Source organism: Montipora foliosa, chromosome 11 (genome assembly GCF_036669935.1).
Source record: "Montipora foliosa isolate CH-2021 chromosome 11, ASM3666993v2, whole genome shotgun sequence".
In the NCBI taxonomy this organism is placed as follows: Eukaryota; Metazoa; Cnidaria; class Anthozoa; order Scleractinia; family Acroporidae; genus Montipora; species Montipora foliosa.
This window is the reverse complement of record NC_090879.1, coordinates 32,435,009-32,456,617: the sequence shown is the minus strand read 5'-3', so window position 1 is coordinate 32,456,617 and position 21,609 is coordinate 32,435,009. Positions and strand designations below refer to the sequence as shown.

The window sequence follows — 21,609 nt, the reverse complement described above, 5'->3', positions numbered from 1 at the left end:
TCTTGCTCGGAGATGTTTCCGTGGAAACAATCAAATCCGTGACTCAGCCTTCCTTATCAGTTTTCTCCACGTGTGGGAACTTAAATGGAATACAGTACACCCACTCGTTGTCTGTCAAATTGTTCGAGTACTTCGAAAAAGAGTTATAGCGTGATATATCTCGTTTTGACAGCATTTTCTTGGAAACTTTCAAGACAAATTTTCTTTAAAAATCCAATCGACATTGAACACACATTCAACGATTGATGTTTAAGTAATTTATTTCTGACCAGCAGGTCCTTGCTCATATTTTTGAAAAACTTTGGTTCATTTAGCAGCTCTCGTAGGGAACAATATGATTTGCTTACTACCCAAACCGAAAAGAATGAACTTAAACAGTGATTTACACAAAAAATGATGCTACAATATCAAATCATCGCCTGCTTACGAGAGCTGCTACCCTGCCAGGAGCCCACGTGCGGGAACCCAAAATAGAGAGATTTAGCATCACGTTACACAAAACGCGAACGGCAAAAGTGGCCACGTGACTAGGATTTTCCCGCCATTTTTCGCGTTTGCCGATTGACATCTCTACGTGAAAGTAGGAATTTTTGCGTTTGCCGTATGCGTGGAATTTCCTTCTTGTTTTTCTTTTACTTAACAACTTGTTTGTGGATAAAAAGAACCAAAAACCAAAAACCACTATCCGGTAAGTCAAACAAGGAAAAATTGTTATAGATCGTTCATAACTGACTCTCTTTTTTCTCTTTTTTGAGGAGTTGCTCGCTATCCGTAGCCAACTGGCCAAAATCAAACAAGTTTCTTCTATATGGGCTGAAAACGGAGACTTGTCTTTTCTCTAAGCCAAGTGTGTTTTCTTTCTACTTCCATCTGTACTAAATCTAGTAGGCCCATCAGAACAGTCTGGCGGTTGCCTTTCACTGTAAACGCTATGTTAAATCTCTATAATATTCACAACAGCTTTCCCGCGAAATATTGCTCATACACATAAATTAATGAAAGAAAAAAATAATGAATGCAGGCATCTGAAAATAATCCACAATCTTAGACAAAACTCCTTGGGAAAATATCACACACCACTATAAAATGGTCATTCTCTAATTTGTCTGACTGATAAATTATTACATTCTCCCAACTCCCCCCCTTCACCCACCATCCCCTCCCTAATCCATGTCGCCTGCACAGTACTTTGCAGCATTGTGGAGGAGAGTGGTGGTGAAGGGGAGCGGAACTTTTCCTAAGTGTTTTGTCCTGGATCGGAATGCAGTTCTTTCGTTTCTGTTCCTAGTGACGAGCTCCTGACACTGACCAAAATTTTTGTTAAAGGGGCTATGTCACGAAATTCAGCGACTGGAAAATGGCAACCAAATCAAGCGAAACGTAAAACTAACAACTCCCCCCACCCTCTTGGAGGGCTTATATATTTCAAGCACGTTTGAGGGGCTAAAGTCAAGGAGGGCTTAATAGAGGATTTACGGTATATTCTCGTCTTTTTTCAGGAAGCTTTGAGTTGTGTTGCAAAGGCAATTTCTGCGTCAACGTCAAGCTGCATAGCGAATGGGGGCGAGTAATTGGTAAAACTACACAAAATCAACTTCACTGCTGTGACACAGCCCGTTTAAGACTACCAACATCGTTTATGAACGGGTACATGAAGAATATTGTGTACGATGTAAACACATTATGTATAATTATTATATGGCTGCAATAGTACGCGAGCTCTGATTGGCTAATTGTGACTGAATTGTAGGGCATTATTCTCCCGTAATGCCCACGGGACGACTACGGGCTTGCAAAAACAAAGCAAAAGGTAATTAAAAAGCCATATAATAAACTACTTACTAACCGAGCTAGCTCGAGCCGTACTGGGGAATATTGGCACTGCCACGACCTCGGGCCAATATTCCCCAGTACGGCCCTCGAGCTCGGTTAGTAAGAAGTTAATATTCTTGGATTTCACATGACGTCACGGCCGCCATGTTGGTTTCCCCAAACAATGAAATGGCGGCCATGTTGGTGTCCCGATCCAATCCTCCGGGAATTGAAAGCTATTATTATGCTAACGCCTTCTTTTGTTTTCGTTGAAAAACATGGTTGTTGACCACGTGAGTGAAACCCAAGAATACGAGCAGATATGAACACAATATATTCAATTCAGTTCACTGTCATCTAATCTATAAAAATTCTATGTTAAATAACTGTACTTTGTTAAAATTAGAAAACTAAAATACAGACCAGCAAATAAAACTAAAACAAACAGAAAAACTACCACAGGAAGACCAGTGGCCAGCAACAGGATAACCACTTAAGTCCGCCTTTTTGAGAGCCCCTCCACTTCTAACTCATCAAATAATTTCAAACTATCTTGCTTCCAGACATTAAAAAGGTGCGCACAATGATCCCGCTAAAACCAATTTCAGGTTGTTTCTAATACTTTTATATTTTTGGCCGGAATGAAGGTACGGAAGCTTGGAAGCGGCATTCTAGTGGTTCAACGGATGACATCGCATTTGTTGCAAATCCGAAATCCGAGTTGCTCGAGTTGTTGTCTGAAGAAGACAAAAGGATATCACGTGCACGACACTGAGTTTCCAAAAGGAAGCTTAAAGGTAAAGAAATACACTCGAGTTTAAGCAAGTGTCATTCGTTAAAAATTTAAGAGCCACATGATAGTTTCCCAGTCACCCACTTTTATAATAATAACAATAATAATAATAATAATAACTTTAATAACGTGTCTTTAGTTCTAGTTTTTCAAGAAACTATTTAAAGTGAAGACACCTATCTAAGAGAAAATAAAGCACAAACTAATAAAAATTTAAAAATCCCTTCCAGTTTAAACCCAAATATCTATGAGATCTAACTAAGAGTATTAATAAGAGCTGGAATTGCAAAAAATACAAGTTACAGTGGCGACTAATTGTCACACAAATAACAATCTTTACAATGATTGGATATTAAATTTGTCAGGTCAAACTTCCTTGGTTGTATTTTAAATTAAGGGCGCTCACTGATTCAGCCAATTTGATGGACTTATCCAGCTTAGACCAAATTAAAGGTCCTGTGAGCCTTAAACTATGTTTGCTATACTTGATAGTGTTGAATCTCGGTAAAGAAAAACTCGTATGCGTTTCGAAGATTATACTTACTCGTGTTACAATGAAAAAGGTCCGATACATATGATGGAACTAAGTTCTTCTTAACCTTGCACATTAATATAGCAATGTCCTGAAGTCTGCGATTACGCAAAGTTGGTATTTTTGCTTTCTTCAAAAAAATGAAAATGAAGGGGAAAAATAACAATACTTTAGCTTAACGCTCGTGGCTATATTAACCTTAATGATGTCAACATCAGTTTGAGGAATTATAAAATGGAAAACAAGGACACTAATTCGGCTTTTAAATTTTTAATGAATGACATCTAGTCCTACTTAATGAGTACTATGGTTTGGGTCTTTAAATCGTAGTTTTCTTAGCTACATTCAAATTTTTTCGCACAAAAGTAGCATTGTCTGTGTCTAATTGTCAGCCTTTGCTGGTTGCAATGTGAACCGTAAAGCCCTGGCCAAACGAGAGCCAGAGTTGACGAGAGTTGAAACTCTTACTCTGGTTTGGCCAGGAACTCGCATCCATTCTCGGCTACTCTCATCGACTCTTGAGAGCTCTCATCGAATTTGAACCTGCTCAAATTTCTCATGAGAGTTGGCGAGAGTTTTGTCTCGTACGGACGCGCACGAGAGTTTGAGCGAGAGCTCTGCAGTCAGCAATTACTGGTTTTTTTTTTTCCCAGCGGGCTCAGATAAGAAAGGAAAAAAAATAATATAACGTCGGATTCGGGGTCCAAGGACAACACCAAGGCTGAATACACCGGCTGGCTAGTCGCCACATTTACGTCAGAAAGGGTTTTCCCAGGGTGTTTCCCAAGCTCTCTCTTTTGTTTGCGTATGAAACTCTCGACAAACTTTCGACAACTTTCGCTCTCTTTTGGCCAACTCTCGATCACTCTCATCGACTCTCATGAGCTCTCAAGAGTTTTAACTCTCATCGACTCGCGCTTTCGTTTGGTCAGGGCTTGACTTTCGTTATTTGCAAGAATGACATTTGCTTTCAGCTCGAGTATATTTCTTACCTTTAAGCTTCCTTCTGGAGAACTAGTGTCGTCTAAGCCGTCTGTCATTCTCTTGTCCAAACAAAGAGCAACTAGGAAGTCGGGTTTTCACGACTCGTATGCGCTCGGATGTCGGATTTTAAACAACTTCGGTGTGGAATGCTGAACCACTCGAGTCTCCTGTCACTTACGAGCTTCCGTGCTACGAAAGCGCTTTGACATTTGACAAGAGTGGGACACTCTGAGCCTCGCCCTTGTTGCCTAGGGACCAAAACTCTCTTGCATGCAAACTTACTCGTAAAAACCATGCTGGCTTAGTCTTTCTACTGCGCTTCGAAAACGTTACAAAAAAACCTGTTAAGAAATCACTTTATTTCGGTCACTATCGTAAAAGGCCTAAACAACAAATTGCGAAATGGAGAATTACCACTGGTCCGTCCCAAAATATCAACAGAAATAAAGAATTGGCTGGCAGAGAAACAATTTTCATTCTTAATTGTATTAGGGACAATCCTGTATTAAGGAGAAATCGTATTGCTGAAGACAACTGATTCGAGACATCTTTCATGAATTTTGTGCATCTTATTTGCGCTCGAACAATAATGAATATTTCCGCGCTGATTCGTTTGTTTCCATCGATAAGTCCACTTGCTTGGAAGGCTTCGAAAAACCTCGCTTGCCCTTGTCCGTTGAAAACAAACTCGTGTGGAAATACAGTAACACTGGACTTTTCCTGAAAGAATGCAAGCTGCAGATTTGCCTCTGAAGAACAGGCAGTAGTCTCGAATTGTCTGTCTATCGTACAATTTTGGGGCTCATCTTAAAAATGTTCCACTTGCTTGTTTGCTTTCCTTTCACAACGGCAGACAACATTGTCATCCTGTTATTCAGTTCTGTTGCTTTCATGTTTGTGCCAATCATTTTGACACCCGTTGAAGGGGCTGTCTCTTCTTATTCACAAATATATATCTTGATAAATATTATTTTCTTGTAATTTGATTGATTTCCCTGTGATTTGACATAACTTCATTGCTGTTTATGATACAGCGACTTTCGTATGGCCTTTAAAAATAAACGTAAAAACTGAACGTAAATAAAAATGCAAAACATTTAATTGGCTTATCGAACAAAAACAAACGAGCGCGAATTTTCATTGCCTTAGCGAACGCGGATGCAAACAACGTCATCTCTCCATGGAACTTTCTGGAAAGCGAACGGCATTTCTCATTGACGTCATTTGAAATGCAGTAATGTGATTGGGCAATCGAACTGTTTACTGCCCATATTAGGAGTTTCCTTGGCGGGAATAAGGAGAAGCTTTGTTTTAATCTTGCCAAACATTGGTCCGTGAAACAAATTGCGAACACTTTTTCAAGGACATCTGTTTCGATACTGTATGTTGACTACATTTCTGAAGTATCCCACTGCAGGGTTGATCAACTCGATGAGTTGGATACTTTTACGCCCTTAGAGAGTGTTTCAAATCAAAGGGTGTCCAAGCAGAATATGGGGGCGACATAAATGTGGAAAAGTTAAAATAAGGCCAAATAGAAATTGCAAGTCAACAAACGCGAGCGTACGGTCGATCATGCATACACACAACTTAACTTGTTACTTATGATTCAGTATTGACTTATTCTCCACTTGCCTTGAGATATTTAGTGTTTTGTTACGAAAGAACTGACGCTAAAGCCGACAATCGAAGTCTGCAATAAATATAGATCGCTCCTCACTTTAAAGACAAGTAAACTAATTCACCATATATTATTAATATTAATTTGAACAATTTCACCTAATATACTTAAATTCTACATCTAAATTAATTATTTCTCGCGCAGTTTTGCACAAGACTGCCTTTCCTCTTCCCTTGGAAAAACGTCAATTTCCCATCTTCCAAATCAAATTAATTCCTCCTTTTATCCCTCTTTCATACCACACAACTTCGCGAGTATTTCCTCCAAATCCGTCTGGTCATCAACTGAGGAAAAGAACATCATTTGAAGTGACTCCCACTGGCAAAGTCACAAACAAACATTGGCTTCGACGATCTTCCTTGTACTCATCTGGTCACGCGCTTGTTTCAACCCAACGTGCTAATCCGCGGTCTACCAGCTCTCTGTTAATCATGATCATCTGCAAAAGGCAAATCAATCAATCAGCCAGTCAATCCTCAACCAATCAATCTTCAGTTAACCAGCCAGTCAATTAATAGGTCCTTCCGTTTGTCTGCCTTTCCGTCAATCAATCAATCAATCAATCGATTATCCAACCATCTTTCAGTGTATCAATCTATCTACACTTCGATTAAAAATGATGGTCAAACTTTAAAGAGGAGAAAAGAGTCTCGAGGAACATTTCCAAATTTTGACTCCGGGGGTGAAAATCTATGTCATGAATGATAGAAGCGGCTACCGAGGAGTACTCCTTTGTAAAGGTCACTGTACTACCACCTGGTTGTAACTTCTCGCTTCTCAGAGGAAAAGTACTTTCCTCAGGCGCGTTCACCACAAATACATATCTGTTTTCTCTTTTCCCAGGCTGAATTGTATTTGTTTAATACTTTCCCTTTTTCGCAGTATTTGTCTCGTTCGTGGTTAGTTCAATAACATGTTTCATCCGTCAGTCTCTGGTTATACGGAATCATCAATGCAATATTTAAGAAGTCTTCTTGATATCCCTTACCACACTTTAAATTTGAATTTCAATTCGCTGTGACGACGGGAGGGTTAACGCTCGAAGTGTCAGCCACTTTATCGTTTCACGGTGGCAATTTTACCTTTATCCACCGGCTCCAAGCAAAGTTTAGTGCATTTCTCCCGGTTTTGTAAGTTGGAGATTTGCGGGGTGTCTCGAATGAACGCAGCTAAATCATCTTCTGTTTCTTATCCTTTATATCATTTTTCAAATTTACTGGGCTTTTTAATAACATGCGGACTCTAAAATTCAAAGGTCGACCGACAAATGCGTTTTTCGCTTCCGTCAATCAAATGTTCGGCGGGTCCTCCGAGCTCACGACTACTGCCGAGCACTGTTTCGTTGTCTGAAGTGTGCACAACGATTTCATTACCGCGCGCTCGGCAGTAGTCGGAAGCTGGGAGGAGCCGCCGAACATTTGATTGACGGTAGCGAAAAACGCATTTGTAGCTTGAGCTTTGAATTTTAAGAGTCCGCATGTTGTTGAAAGGCGCAGTAAGGTCAAGTGAAGAAATTGTCCACAGTAATGTTTTTTTTACCTGCTGTCCTTGCATGAGATAGAGTTCTAAGCACGGTATGCCATTTCTTTGCCCAACGACACGACACGTCAGCACTACATTCATTGCCATGTCTTCGAAAACAGCATTTGCTACGTTTGAAAACTTGTCTCCTGCAACGCAAAAGAACGAAGATTCAAATGGCACACCGGTATGCTAGGCCTGCTGAATACTGAATACACTTTCTTAATCTCAACCCTAGGAAGCAAGGTTTGGCGGATGAGAGTGAGTGAGTGGTAAGACCGGGGCCTCTTATCTTACAGGTGACGCTACGAAAAAGACACGAATGCAGTTGATTCCGCCTTAAACCAGAGATGATGATGATGATGATGATGATGATGATGATGATAATAATAAATCATAATAATAATAATAATAATAATAATAATAACAATTATAGTTATATCCCTCGATATCTGTCGATATCCCTAGTGGCTAGAATGAATGCACAACGTTTAATTTGCCTAAACAGCTTCTCTTCAGTCAGCTTTCTACAGAAAGCAGAAGCATCGGCGCTCCTAAGAAGAGATTTAAGGATGTTCTGAAAAGGACTTAAAAGGTTGTGAAATCAGGACTTGAACTGGGCCACAGGCATCATGTAGGTTGGCGTGGAGTAGAACGGTTTGCATTGGTGTAAAGACGTTTGAAAAGAAGAGGCGCTTGGCTGAGGAAGAAAAACGAGCAAGACGTAAGGCTGTTGAGGCATTAAGACTACCTCAGCCCGCTTCTGGGTAGTAATAATAATAATATCTGACCTACTAATCGCCCTATCTTGCAGACTGAATTACTAAGGGTGCAGCTCGACGAGGTCGGACCGAAGGAGCTGTGCTGCCGGCTGGGCGCTCGCTCGGCCCCTGAACACGACCCACAGCACCACAGCCTGATGGAATAGGACGGGAGTCGATTTTAGTTGTCTGTGTAGAAATTATAAGGACCGCCATGCTCGTGTCGAGCGGTATTGACGATAATGATGATATGACGACGATAATGATGATGATCCCTCGATAAACTAATCTCACAATTTTCCCTTTCATCCTTTCATGTAAACGCATTTATTATGAAGTTTCTTTTTGTCATTTAACATGAAGAAATGGTCATAGATTGCTTGGCCGTTCAAAGGATCATGCAGTAAGAGAATAAAAAGAAAAGTTTTCTTTTTAAATCGCAGCGTCTAATTCTCTTGTGTACTAGTAGGTCCTCCTTCTTCAAAGACCTTTCCAACATACCAAGTGTTTCTACGGTGATTTGACCGGTCGAAAACTGATATCGGTTTTTTTAGGGGATACGCACAAAATGGGGCGACAGTAAACCTAAAAATTAAGTGCTCTCGCCTCATTGCACGCGCATTCAAAACAAGGTGATCGAAGTGCCACAGAAACACTTGCTACGCTGGCTCACAAAGGGTGAGTCATTAATAGCCCACTTTCGATACATTAAAATTCAATCCTAACAAAAGGCATCATCATACATATCCTTATATTTATTCCCCAGAGGCTCGAGATGATGCCTTTTGTTTAGGACTGAATTTTAAAATATCGAATGTGGGCTATTTTATTATTTAAGTCTTTTACCTTGAAGTGGCACCACGTTTGCGAGGTAACATTCTATGGCTTGAAAAGGCAGTGATAGAAAATCAGCCCTGAAATGAAGACAAAGGGAATGAAAATTTGCTTTGCAAATTTGATGAAACTGAAAATTGTGGAACGAAACGGAGTTTGTTGAGGAAGTGCTTGTAGAAGCCACTGAAGCTTAGGATCGCGATCCATTCAGCCAACATTTAGACAGGATTTGCACAGAGGTGCAAGGTGAACTACGAACCGCAGAAAAGCCCGCTTTGCATGACAGGCGTTTCGGGAAATGCACCTCGAACGCTGGGCATCGGTGCCTAAAAATTTTCGAGACTTCACCCTAATTTTTTTTTTTTTTTTCGTGTAAATGGGGATAAGTTGGGCAGAAGGGACTTAAAAGGGGTGCCGATACCAAGTGAAATGATGCATCCCTTCTTTACTCGCTGAATCATTATATTGATACAAGAAGGCATCGACGTTGAAAAGCAAGTCAAGTGATGGGAAGAAAAATCGAAGAAACTGATAGTATGTTTAAACGAAGAAAGCTCTCAGTTATCTTTAGAGACAAAAAAAACACCAGAAGAAAACTCGAAGTTTATGTTAATTAAACCAATGGCCAAGCGTTGACATTTCTGTTACGTATTAATGGAAATTGACATTTTTTTTAGCTTAACTGAATGAGGCCTTCAAAGAAAGGCAGGCCGTGTACTCTTGTCGCATCCTTTGATGGACCTATGCATGTGGTCGGGACTAACGAAAACAAATGAGTATACCGTTTTTAAAGTGTTTGTGAAATGTCGCCGCGGCTAAAACTCTGTCTATAACCTCGACACCTAGGCACTTACTTAACGGTAATTGCCTGTACTCCCTTTCAGTTCTGACAATCACCATCGACCTTCAACGACCTATACTAGTGCACACAGAATGGACAATAAATGCCGCTGAGCTTGTTCAGTGTTTTCTGTGTCGTTGCGCTATGCTCAAGTCATTTGTCTCTGTTTAGAAACTGATTTTAGTATATATGAAATGACTAAATGCTTTCCAACGTTTCGAAGCATATTTATCACGTCAATGATCTCTCTTTGTACTATAGGAGTAAGTCTTAAGTTCAAAAAAAGTTCTGCAATTTTTTTGAGTATATGCAAATTTGTATTATTATAAATCCAATCGCTTTGGTTTTTGAAGTTCTCTCGCCTTCCGGACAGCCGTTCGTCTTGTAGCCTTTGATCCTATATAGTATAATAAAACTCTAATCCTCGGAGTTACGTGATGCGTCGCATTTCGATCGAAGACTACGGTTTGGCCCGATGGGTTTTTACCACTGTTTTTTGCTTAGCGGGCGCCGTATTATTCCAGTGTGCATGTCGTTGTGTTGTAACTTATTTTTTCCACCTTGGTTTTTTGCTTTTGGCTTTTGTCGGTTTGATGTCCAGTGTTTTCATGGACAAATTTTTTTAGTTGTTTGTCATTTTTTCGATGATTGTAGTGATCTTTGACGATTTCTTGTATCACTTGCTCATATTTCATTGTAACGAGACTTTGATGATTTCTTGTATTTTTTAGTATAATTTGTCTTAATATTGAATAAACGCTGGTTTCTGCTGTCCTTCAGGCACCCAGCACAGTCACACTCCATTTGTTGTACTGTCGTTTTAATCATTGCCTCGCTTTGCGGGCTGTGCGTAGGCTAGTAATGAAATACATTTAAACTGTGGAATGGATATGACATTAAAGGTGGAAATATAATTGCAGCAAGATAAACAAATTAAGCGGTTGCAAGCAAGCTTGAAAACATCTGGGCTGGAATGAAATTCGAATCCATGACCGCGCCATTGCGGAGTACTTGATGTCAAGCCAGCTGGGAGCTGGTCAATTACCAATCTCGTCTCCAGAGTCTGCTTTTCTTTTGGTCAGCACCAAGAACACGGACTCTAGCCACTTCCAAGGCAGGAAGTCCGCAAATCACGGACTTCCGGCTCGTCCACGCATGCTCAGAAATTTGAAACAATAGTGGTTGTCAACGGTTACAAAAATGGACCTTCAACACGAACAAATTTTGCGCATAAATTGGAAATGACCTGAGTACGTGTTCTTAGGCCTGACCAAAAAGGAAAGCGACTCTAGGGACGAGATTAGTTCAAGTTATATCCCATATGTAAATGAACTGATTTTAGAATATAATTCCTAAATTTAACCAAGCCTAAAAGTGGAGCTCCCGTGTGAACCTGGCTTGAGCCTTCGATCTAATCGAAAACCAGACTTTGAAAACAAAACAGCTGACCTCGACATGATGCTGGTCAGCGGATACGTTGTTTTGACAGGTGTCAGTTAACCATATCATTGCTGTCCAATATCAAAGATGTTCCCACCAAAAAACGCGGGTTGCACCACAGAATTTCACATTGACATTCATGGAGGGATGGACGTACGGGCGGTACAGATGGTTGCCATATTTTCTTACCCATGGTGCTCCGTGGAGCTCCGCTATAAAAAATTATGTGAGTCCGATATTGCCAGTTTTTAGTGCAGCAATTCTTCCCAGTTTTACCCAAAGGAATGAAGGGGGTAGTTTCTAAAGAAACTGTGGTGCTGCGTCGGTGGGGAAGTAGTATACAAAAATTTGGTTTTATCAACGGAGTTGATAATGTAAATTGGCCACCGTACAGAGATTCTAAAAGCTGACGTTTCGAGCGTTAGCCCTTCGTCAAGGCGAATCGAGGAATTGTGGGTTACGTGTAGTTTTTATAGTAGAGTAGGAGCTACGCTATTGGTGGTAACATGGCAACGTGAAAAATAGGAATTTATTAGTTAAATGAAAAGCGTTCGTTAATACCGTGAGGATTAAGGGTGCCGATTTGGAAGATGAATTTTTGTTCCAGATTCTTGCGGCTTTCCGTCGTACCTAGATGTAGGGAAAGGCCGCAGATAGCCAAGTGTCTTTTGGAGTGGTTAGGGAGATTAAAATGGCGAGCGACTGGCTTAGATGCATCCTTGTCATTCTTCTCAACATCGCGAAGGTGTTCGCGGAATTGGTCACCTAGTCGTCTACCTGTCTCACCAATGTATAATTTATTGCATAACGTACAGGTTATGCAATAAATGACATTTGCGGAGGTACATGTGAAACGACCGGTGATCTTAACAGATCGCTTAGGTCCAGATATCTTGCTAGGATCGGTGATCTTAACAGATCGCTTAGGTCCCGATATCTTGCTAGCAAGATATCGGGACCTAAGCGATCTGTTAAGATCACCGATCGTTTCACATGTACCTCCGCAAATGTCATTTATTGCATAAACTCCCCATGACAATGGAAAAGAGAATCATACAAAACTAGACCCTCCGTGAGGGTACACTGGGTTGCCTGTGGTACGTGCAGCGTTCCAGGCAAATTGTGACTGGCCCACGGGCCCATTACGGGCTTGCAAAAACAAAGCAAAAGGTAATTAAAAAACCATGTAATAAACTACTTACTAACCAAGCTAGCTCGAGCCGTACTGGGGAATATTGGCCCTGGGTCGTTTTTGTACGGACCTTGCTGCGCTCGGTCCGTACTGCCACGACCTCGGGCCAATATTTCCCTGGCAGTACGGCCCTCGCGCTCGGTTAGTAAGAAGTTATTAAGGGGTCACCCAGAAGTCATACCAGCAGAGGCCCTTTGGCTCACAGGTCCTCACACGTTCGTACGACGAAACAGATCCTTTTCTGAGGTTAAAAGCCTGGCTACTGGCCTAACTCTTTTTCCTACTTTCCCAACCGCGAGAAAACCGCGGTAAATCAGCCATCGCCAAAAAATGTTTTTTTTTTCTCAAAAAATATTTAAAGTTAGGGGGAAAAAATACATCATTTTAAAGCTAAGAAAATAAGCTTTCCAACAGCATAGAACTTATTTACAGACAACTGAAACATTTTATAAAAGCGAAAGTTGAACGAAAAATTTAAAGAAAAATAACAGTAAAATATGTTTTCTAGGCAAAATTTGGTCATTTTAGCGTTGATTACGAATTTTTGGATGCAAAACTAATATTTTCTGCAATTTATCTGCTTTCTTGGACATAAATTCGACCGAAAACTGATAAGGCACGAATATTTTTAGATTTTTAGGAATAATAGATAACGTGGTTCAATGCGTAATGTGATAATGCGACAAAAGTGTCAAATTTGCGACCCATTGCTAACGGCAACGGAAGCGATCGCATTAAGAATAATTAACCTCTGTTGCCAAAAACCACCCAAATAACCGGTCAGTGTAAAACGCAGACTGCAGACTGCAGACCAGGGATAAAATGCAGACTGAGGGTAAAATGCAGACTGCAGACTGCGGGTTAATAAAATAATAATGAAAAAAGAGTTGTAAGAGTGTTAGTAGCCGTTTGTACTTTCACACTGAAACCCCAACACAGCTCCCATCGCTTTGGTTGCCCCACAGCATGTTTTAAATCCGGATTTTTATCGAACTCTGTAAGAATTGAAGCTGTTTGAATCCTTGTTGTTGTTGGAAAAAGGACAGTTTCGTTAAGTGAGTTGCTTTTAGGCAAAGAAGTCACCACCCCGTGATTCAACTGTCCATTTTGCTGCACTGAACAAAGTAATCGAGTAATTACCCAATAACTCAATTTATTTTGACCATGGCTACAGTACCAATTAACAAAGACAGAGATAACGTGGATTTTGCAACCATTTAACGTTTCAATTCAGTCGGCTTAAGCCAGTATGACTGAGGTGTAAAAATTTCTTATTAGGATCCTTTCATTCGCTTTCGTGTACGTTATGTTTATCCTTTAGTTCACAAGCTCGTTTGTCTTGCATCTGGAAGATGTAATTTTCAATTATAACCTCTCCCTAGGGGTTATCACGCATAGCTTAACCAATGAAATCCCCGCGTCCTAATTGCTCGGAATACATGAAATTCTTTGTGCATTTCGTTGCACCGAAAAAAGACAACCGAGATTATTCAGGTATTCGAAGTAATAATGGTTGGTTTTTCGATCGATTTCCCTCGATGTACCGGTGTGACAAATAATTTGGAACATTGCAATGCATCTGGAAGCGCAAAAACAAAGCACAGACGATTTCAACGCGTAATGATAATGTGAGTTGTTGACAGATGTAAAACAGGATTGTCTTTCAAACAATCTTTATTTTATCCTTATGACTCGTTTTTTTATTATTAATATTTATTTTACCCTCAGTCTGCATTTTACCCCCGGTCTGCAGTCTGCAGTCTGCGTTTTACACTGACCGCCCAAATAACCGATTCTTCGACGGAAAATTCATCCCAGAGGATAAAACTATTCACTGGACATGTAATAAAGGTAGATATGCTCGAGCGAAAGCGAAAACAAGCGAATATTTTGACGGAAAACACAATAATGTGAGATCAAAGGAACATGTGGTGAAGACACACAATTGCGGCATCGCTTCGACAATAATCTTACCTTTTCAGCGATTTTAACGCTTGAAATTCCATTCAATCCACCTTGTCTAGTCTTTGAATTCACTATTATCGCTGCCCTGCGAATCTTCAATGTTCTACATGCACACTTGGTAAAAGACGGCTCGACCGGCGACAGATTGTTGTCGATATTGACGCCTGTCTTGTTCAGTATCCAATTGATTTGCCATTATTGAGCTTCATAAGGGTATATTTTGTTCAAAGATCCACTAAAACGCCATTCGCGTTACATGACTTTCGACGCGGCAGGTTAGTTTTAGGAGGCCTAAAGAAACGTTTTTTTTGTTCAAAGTTCCACTAAAACGCCAACCTGCAACGTGCAACCTGCAACAAACTAACCTGCCGCTTTCGACGCCATTACAGGTTAAGTTAATGATTCTACTGTGTCCACCAGAGAAATGTACGCATTTCCACTACCCTCTCGATCCTAAGAAAATACGCGCAGAAGGCTCTATGCACAAAGACACCACTTACCGGGGGAGTGACAGGCAAGACTTTTACCGACACGGAAAAAAATAAAACGGAGAAATTCTACCCATTTTCCAACTGGGATTGTCGTATAGGGCAACCCAGTAACAAGAGTAGAGAGTGTTTTCACGTGACGTCATAGCGGTCATGTTGGTGCGTGTACCCAAACAAAGGAACGGCGGCCATATTGGTGTCCCCAACTTATCCTGGTAAAGACTTGTTTCCTGGGAATGAAATTAAATCACTGGAATCGGTCAGTGTAAAACGCAGACTGAGGTTATAATGTAACTGTTGGAAAAGCCCAAACCCCTTAGAAATGCTAACCTTAGGCTTAACTAGGCCTAAAACAATATTTAGGCTTAACTGTTAGCGTTGCGATTCCAGTGATTTAATTTCATTCCCAGGCACCTCACGTCCAAGGGCACTTTGAGATATGGAAACGATATACTAAAGATATGATATGATATACCAAAGTGCAGAAAAAGATGATTCTAAGTCATTAATCATAAAAATTACAATTTCTTCGATTGTCATTGTTTAAAAAACTCCTATTTTCCTCTAATAGGCTACTTTCGAATTGTGCAGCAACAAAAGAACAGAGTCGAGGTTCAGGGGAATACTTAGCATTTTGTATTGTTCTGAACAAAGGAAAATGCAAATTATTCCCCTGAACCTCGACCCTGTTCTTTTGTTGCTGCACAATTCGAAACTAGCCTATTCACCTGGCAGGTACTACAGCCCGCACACAAAAACTTGTACATGTATACCACACCCGCACGGAGCCCACAAGGGCGGACAGGATCCTTCACACTGAACATGTCGCTGATTTTAAAGGATGAGAAAACTAACTTAATATCAATAATATTACAATAACGTTTCGCAAAATGGCGAACCTTTTTCTGCATGATAATAGAAAAAGGACCAACGTAAGGTAATTTAAAGTAAAAGGTACGTGTAGTGTCAGAGACGGAAGTCGGGGGATTACAGCCATGGCGAGTAAATGCGAGGTAGCGATTAATAGTGTGATTAATAATATTATAATAATTAATTATTCGCATTATTAATAATAATTAATAATGCGAATAATAATATTGATATTAAGTTACTTTTCTCATCCTTTAAAATCGGCAACATGTTCAGTGTGAAGGATCCTGTCCCTCGTGGGCTCCGTGCGGGTGTGGTATACAAGTTTTTGTGTGCGGGCTGTAGTACCTGCTATGTCGGCGAAACTACCCGGCATTTTTCCACGCGCGTACGTGAGCACATTTTCAGTGATAGGACCTCGCACATCTTTAAACATTTACAAACTTCTGAGCACTGCCGCACTTTGTGCTCTAATGACTGTTTCAGTATCCTAGATCACGCTTCTACCACCTTCCAACTTGTGATAAAAGAATTCATTCATATTCAGTGGGATAAAACCTACACTTAATCATCAACTTTATCATGTTAATTTCAAACTGTCTTTGTAATATTTTGCATTGTCATGTTTCCGTTTGTTCTTATAGCTAAATTAGCATTTTGGTTCACAATATATATTCAACTCTGTGCTTTGTAATTTAAACTGAAGATGACAGAAGTTTCTGTCGAAACATGTTTTTAAATTTAAAAAGTGTTGTGTTGTTTCTCAAAATATCGATATGTCTGCTACTATCGAGATCCTTTGTCAGTCTTTCAATGCAATTTTCCCCTTTCTTTCTTTCATAACTTGGCTCTTCCTCTTTTCTCGGAAATTGTAATTTTCATGCTTAATTGGTAAGAAGACTTCGTGTCGTCCAATTCGGCCTATAATCATACTCGTGATAAACAAATCGGACTCCCACGATTTTGTTATCACTCGCAAAGGTTACAACAATTTCGGAAGCAAATCCTGCGCGATTTGCTCGGAGGGGAATTGCAAAGGATATTCGGAGTTTGAGCAGCCTATCAGAGCGCGCCTTCGAAGCTATCCACTGTTTTAGTATAAACTAATTTCTTTTTGCCAGGATCATTAGGATTTTTTTATGATTATATTATTATAGATGTTTAACGGTGTTATTATTGGGTCCCACCACCATCAAAACCATTCAACAAATAAAGACAAGAATCAAAGAGATAAAAGAAGATGAATATTCAAATAGTCTCGTAGGTTAAGGTCTGTGCGAAGTTTCGAGCGGGAGATATTCGAAGAAATGTTTTACTCAAATTATAAGGCTTTGTATGGAGACGCCATGTTTTTGTCCCTCTAAGGGGCACAAATACGGCGGCCGGAAGCTATCAAAAACATATGTCATCGAGCTTTGCTATAAGAAGCCTGTAGTCTTCTTCTGGAGGCTCAAAAACATCTATATGAGTACTTATTCTCATACAGGGACTGTTCAGATTGCAAAATCTCAGCGGATAACTCACCTTTTAATCTACGTGACAGTATTCTCGGCCTCCAATTTAATATATCGTGTCACGCAAAAGCTTAGAAATCCCCTATCAAACTGAAAATTTGTGAAAAGTCTTCAGCTGCTCTAGTGACGACGTCACGTGAAAACCAAGAATAGTTTAATAAAGTTAATACCTAATTCCTTCACCTGCCCTTCCCTTTGCGAATGGTGCGTGGGCTCTTTTATGCCCCGCAAAATTTAATGAACAAGGGATGTAAAACTGGGCCAACGGTTTACCGTCCTTAACCGAGAGGACTAGGGAGTCCGACCATTTGCAGATGTCATTTCTCCTCAGTTATTTAATGGCCTTGAGTGTTGGTGCTATCCGAATAAATTAAAGCCCATGACCTATGGCACGGTAATTCGATGCCCATCCTCCAGAGCTAAACATTTTACCATGCCCGTTTAGGACGAGCGCATGCAGTTTCCCCAAAAATGATCGTCGTGGTCTCATCTTTGGACTTGAACAAGTGTGACTAACGTAGCGATACAACTTGCATCGCCGCAGCAGCTTCCGTTCCAAGCTGCGAATCAGTACACTATAAAAACGTCTAATTTTGGCCGGGGCTGAAGTTGAACGTTCTTATTTCTTTTTTTTTTTTTTTTTTGGCGGTTTGAGCGTGAAAACGTTTTAAACATGTTCTTAAAGTTGTGTGGTACATGCTCAGTTCCACTACAAACCGAGTTGTTCTTCAGTATATCATGCAATCTAAGGACCACATTGCTAATATTAAGTATACTCGTTAAGTATATGAGTTAATGGTTCTGTTAGACTACAGTTTTAAATTTCTTTTACCTTTATTTATACTGCTCACAAAAATCACACAAAAAAGTGAGTAAAATAAAGACGTTCTTCACTGACTCTGAGGACGAGCATGTCCTTACAATAGTATGTTCTTAATATTTTAGCTAATCTCTGCCTGAAAGTTATTATAAAAAAGGTTCTTATCAATGGATCGCACTTCCCAAAAAAAATACCCGGTTCGAACAGGAGTAAAACGGAAAAAGCTACACGGACCGCAGGAGACGAGAAAACCGGTCCGAGATTGTAACAATTTAGACATCAAACTTGATTTACAAGCTAGGGTAATACATTGGCAAGATAATTGACGTACGCTTTTTTGGTAATAAAAACCCTCTAATTTGTGACTTCAACGCTCAATCAAAATTAAGTGGTTGTATTATTCGCCAGTGTTTTGTGTTACTTAGCTTAGTATATTATCAAGTTACGAAAAACTGGAAATGAATACACTAAGAAAAACATGACCAGAAAGCCAGGGTCAGGAAAAAAAACCTTTGCGCCCTGTATTATATAACTTAATTCTTCCTCTGACATGCCTTTATGCCTTCGCCATGTTCTTTGCTTGTTGTTAAAATCACTTTGCTGTGATATCAGGCTCGGTGTTCTCATACAAGGGACGTAAATAACTTTCGTAAAATTTCGGCAGACATTGAGAATTTGAACCTTGCAGTCATATGTAAATGACAGCAGCTCCAATTTCGTACATTGACAACAATTGCAAAAAAACTGGCGGTAGAGCTCATAGACCAGAAGATGGCTCGTCAAAGAAAAAATGACAAAATGTTATCGAAAACGGATTTGGAACACGAAAACGCAATGTTCGGAAGGCCTTCCAGTTTCCACTTGCCGACTTTGAGACGAAATGTCTGGCTGATTTCATAAGTTAAGAAAATCCCTGTGAAAAAGTATCAAGTCTTCCGTCTTCCTGTTTCGAAAGCATAAAAGATCGAGGTCGAGAGCCGAGGGACGTCCGCCGTAATCGCCGATGTGGGAGCCATAAATGAAAGGTACCAGGAATCGAGTATTCGACCGCGTTCTAACTGATTGGCAAAAAGGAAATGTCAACTTCCAAAAATATATCATAAAAGTTTACTTGGCGAATGTTAAATCACAGGGATTTTTTGTTGCGGCAATTCTCTTTCGTTATCTAATCGAAGACCCTACAAATCACCTCGAGAAAAATACACAGAATTCATCATCGTGAGCAACAGTATACTCAACTAGACCTGTAGATCTAAATGTGTCAATAGCATTGCAGGTATTTCGTGCATGCAAATAAAGGCCAAGCAAAGAATTCATTCGTCATTAATACTGAAATGCGTCCGCCTTTCTCATTAAACAAAATTCAGGGGCACCCAACGAGAATATAGTTCAAAACCACTTAAACATAGCATTGTTAAACGTATTTTAGTATTTAAACGGTAGATATGGGCATATTTTTATCCCCTAAAAATTTTTCATCTGTTCGGATTTCCTAGCTGAAAGGATCCGAAAATTATAGGGATCAAAAGTTACCTTTCGAAAATTTCAACCAGAAAAAGGGCTCCCGAAAATTTTAGCTGACCTTTTTAGGGTAAAAATCCGTCAAAATTGGGCAATTATACCATTTTTTAGATCTTCGAAAACCCTAGGACAGGCAGGCAAGCAAGAAATTTTACAACATATGTTCCGAATATTCTAGATCTCAAATCGTTTTCCGCACAGATATTTTCCGAAAATTGACGTTGGGTGCCCCTGAAAATTGATTATAGTTTCGAAGAAAAATGTTTAACACGAACAAAAAGCTAAGCCGGGTCAGATATCGATGGTGTAAAAAGCCACAACTCACAAAAATATGCATAGAGAACAAGCAACTCTGTATTAAGTCTAGAGAAATACAAGGCAGTCATCTCACGACTTTCATAGCCTTTAGCTAACTATCAATTACAAAACGCTCTTACTGCGCACAAAAGCGAGGTGATACAGTGTTGGATTCAAACTTGAAAAGCGTGTTTCACAATATCCGTCAGATTCTGTCTGATTCCACATATCCGTCTGATTCCGTCTGTTTCGTTCATTGTAGAAAAGAAGAAATGGAAGGGTGGTCTTTCATCGTAGAAAAGAAGAGCCAGAAGGGTCGTGAAGGATTTCACAAATCAATCAATTTAAAAATACCGTAGTTGTAGTCAGGCATGATAAAAAGAATTTAAAAGAAACTTGCTGTCACTGACTAAAAAACTTATGTAAAAAGGACGTTAACTGAGATATATCGCCCTGCAAAACATTTCTAATTCTTTTCTTTTTTCTAATTCATTTCTAAGTTCCTTCCTTTTCCTTTACTCTACCTGTTTATTTTGAAACTTTAAAAAAGAAAGGCAACATGAATAACTCTATCGAAGTGAATGTTTCAGCGAAGGGAACACTACACTTCAAATGCAATCGCACAAGCTTGGAAAATAAATTTACGCCCGGCGTTTTCCAAAGAGAGTTCACTCCCGGACGGGTCACTTCGCCTTCGAGTGTTCGAAGTAAATGAAAGAACGAAGCAGACATATAACAGCAAAAGTAAAATCTGAATTTGCACAAGACGGAACAAACAAAGATCATTAGCTTTACAGCTCTCACAGCTTACAGGCGCTCTTCCTTAAACGTTACCAAGTTTGAATGCCTACGTTTTTCAATCACTGAATTATGCACTATGCTATGTAAGCAAGTTTGATGTTTTGGCTTACCTCAACTGCCGAAGACTAGAGGCCGATATCCTTCCGTACCCTCCGTAGTCCAAGTATTTCACCTCCACCTCGTCTGGATTGGTAAAAGCCACAATCTGTGCTCTGTACCAACCCGTATAAGTGTAATCGGGAGCGGCACAGCACGTTCCCAAGACAATGGGCTGTGGTAAGGGCAGAATCAGAGGGGCTGTTCCTTGGCCGTAACACAGCATCATATTCTGATGAAGATCCTGAATTTGCTGCTGTAAGAAGTCAACATGCCATTGCACAAAAAAGCGCCCGGCGTCCGTAACGCTTGTTACCACAACGTCGAAACTTGCAACGCTGGGAAGCGTTGCTTGGGTGATAGAAAACGGCGCGGGAGTCACCACTGCCGTTGGGACCATCGGTTGTAAACATACAGTACCTTCCAAAGAACCGTTCAATGCCGGCGAGTTCAGGCGTCTCAAGGAAACGCCCGGAAATTTTTCGTGGATCGAATCAAGAGCAGCTTGGATCTGCAAAGAACTCCCCGAAACAGAAATAATCCTGTAGGTAGACATCTCGCCTGGGGATTGAGGAATCAAACGAATTTTTGCACCAGATTTCTCGGATATGACCTTCACATTCTTGCCCTTTCGACCGATAAATCTTCCACACAAGGTCTGAGGAAACTCAAATTCGCACACTTCTTTATTGTCGTCCTGTGCCCCCTTTCGTGTTTTTCCACCGTTCTCTTCTTTTCGTAGCGGCGGAGTCCCTTCGTTGTACCCTTCCGTGTAACTAAGGTGTGTACTGCTTTCAAGACTTCCTTCGCTTGCCGATTCTTCACCATCAGACGATTCCTTAGGCT

The 21,609-nt window shown here is 40.3% G+C and overlaps 1 protein-coding gene across 1 annotated transcript in view; it reads right to left on the bottom strand.

The window, feature by feature from the left end:
• Nucleotides 1–248: 248 nt before the first annotated feature.
• LOC137976154 (A-kinase anchor protein 1, mitochondrial-like) overlaps nt 249–21,609 on the bottom strand; it is a 21,687-nt gene continuing 326 nt past the window's right edge. The window contains exons 1-4 of the mRNA XM_068823445.1: nt 20,778–21,609; nt 8,931–8,998; nt 7,342–7,472; nt 249–6,241 (exon numbers count right to left, since the gene is read on the bottom strand). The exon at nt 20,778–21,609 is cut by the window's right edge and continues 326 nt beyond it. Of these exons, the coding sequence (XP_068679546.1) occupies nt 6,176–6,241; nt 7,342–7,472; nt 8,931–8,998; nt 20,778–21,609 (1,097 nt within the window). The 3' untranslated portion in view covers nt 249–6,175. The remainder of the gene's footprint in view (nt 6,242–7,341; nt 7,473–8,930; nt 8,999–20,777) is intronic.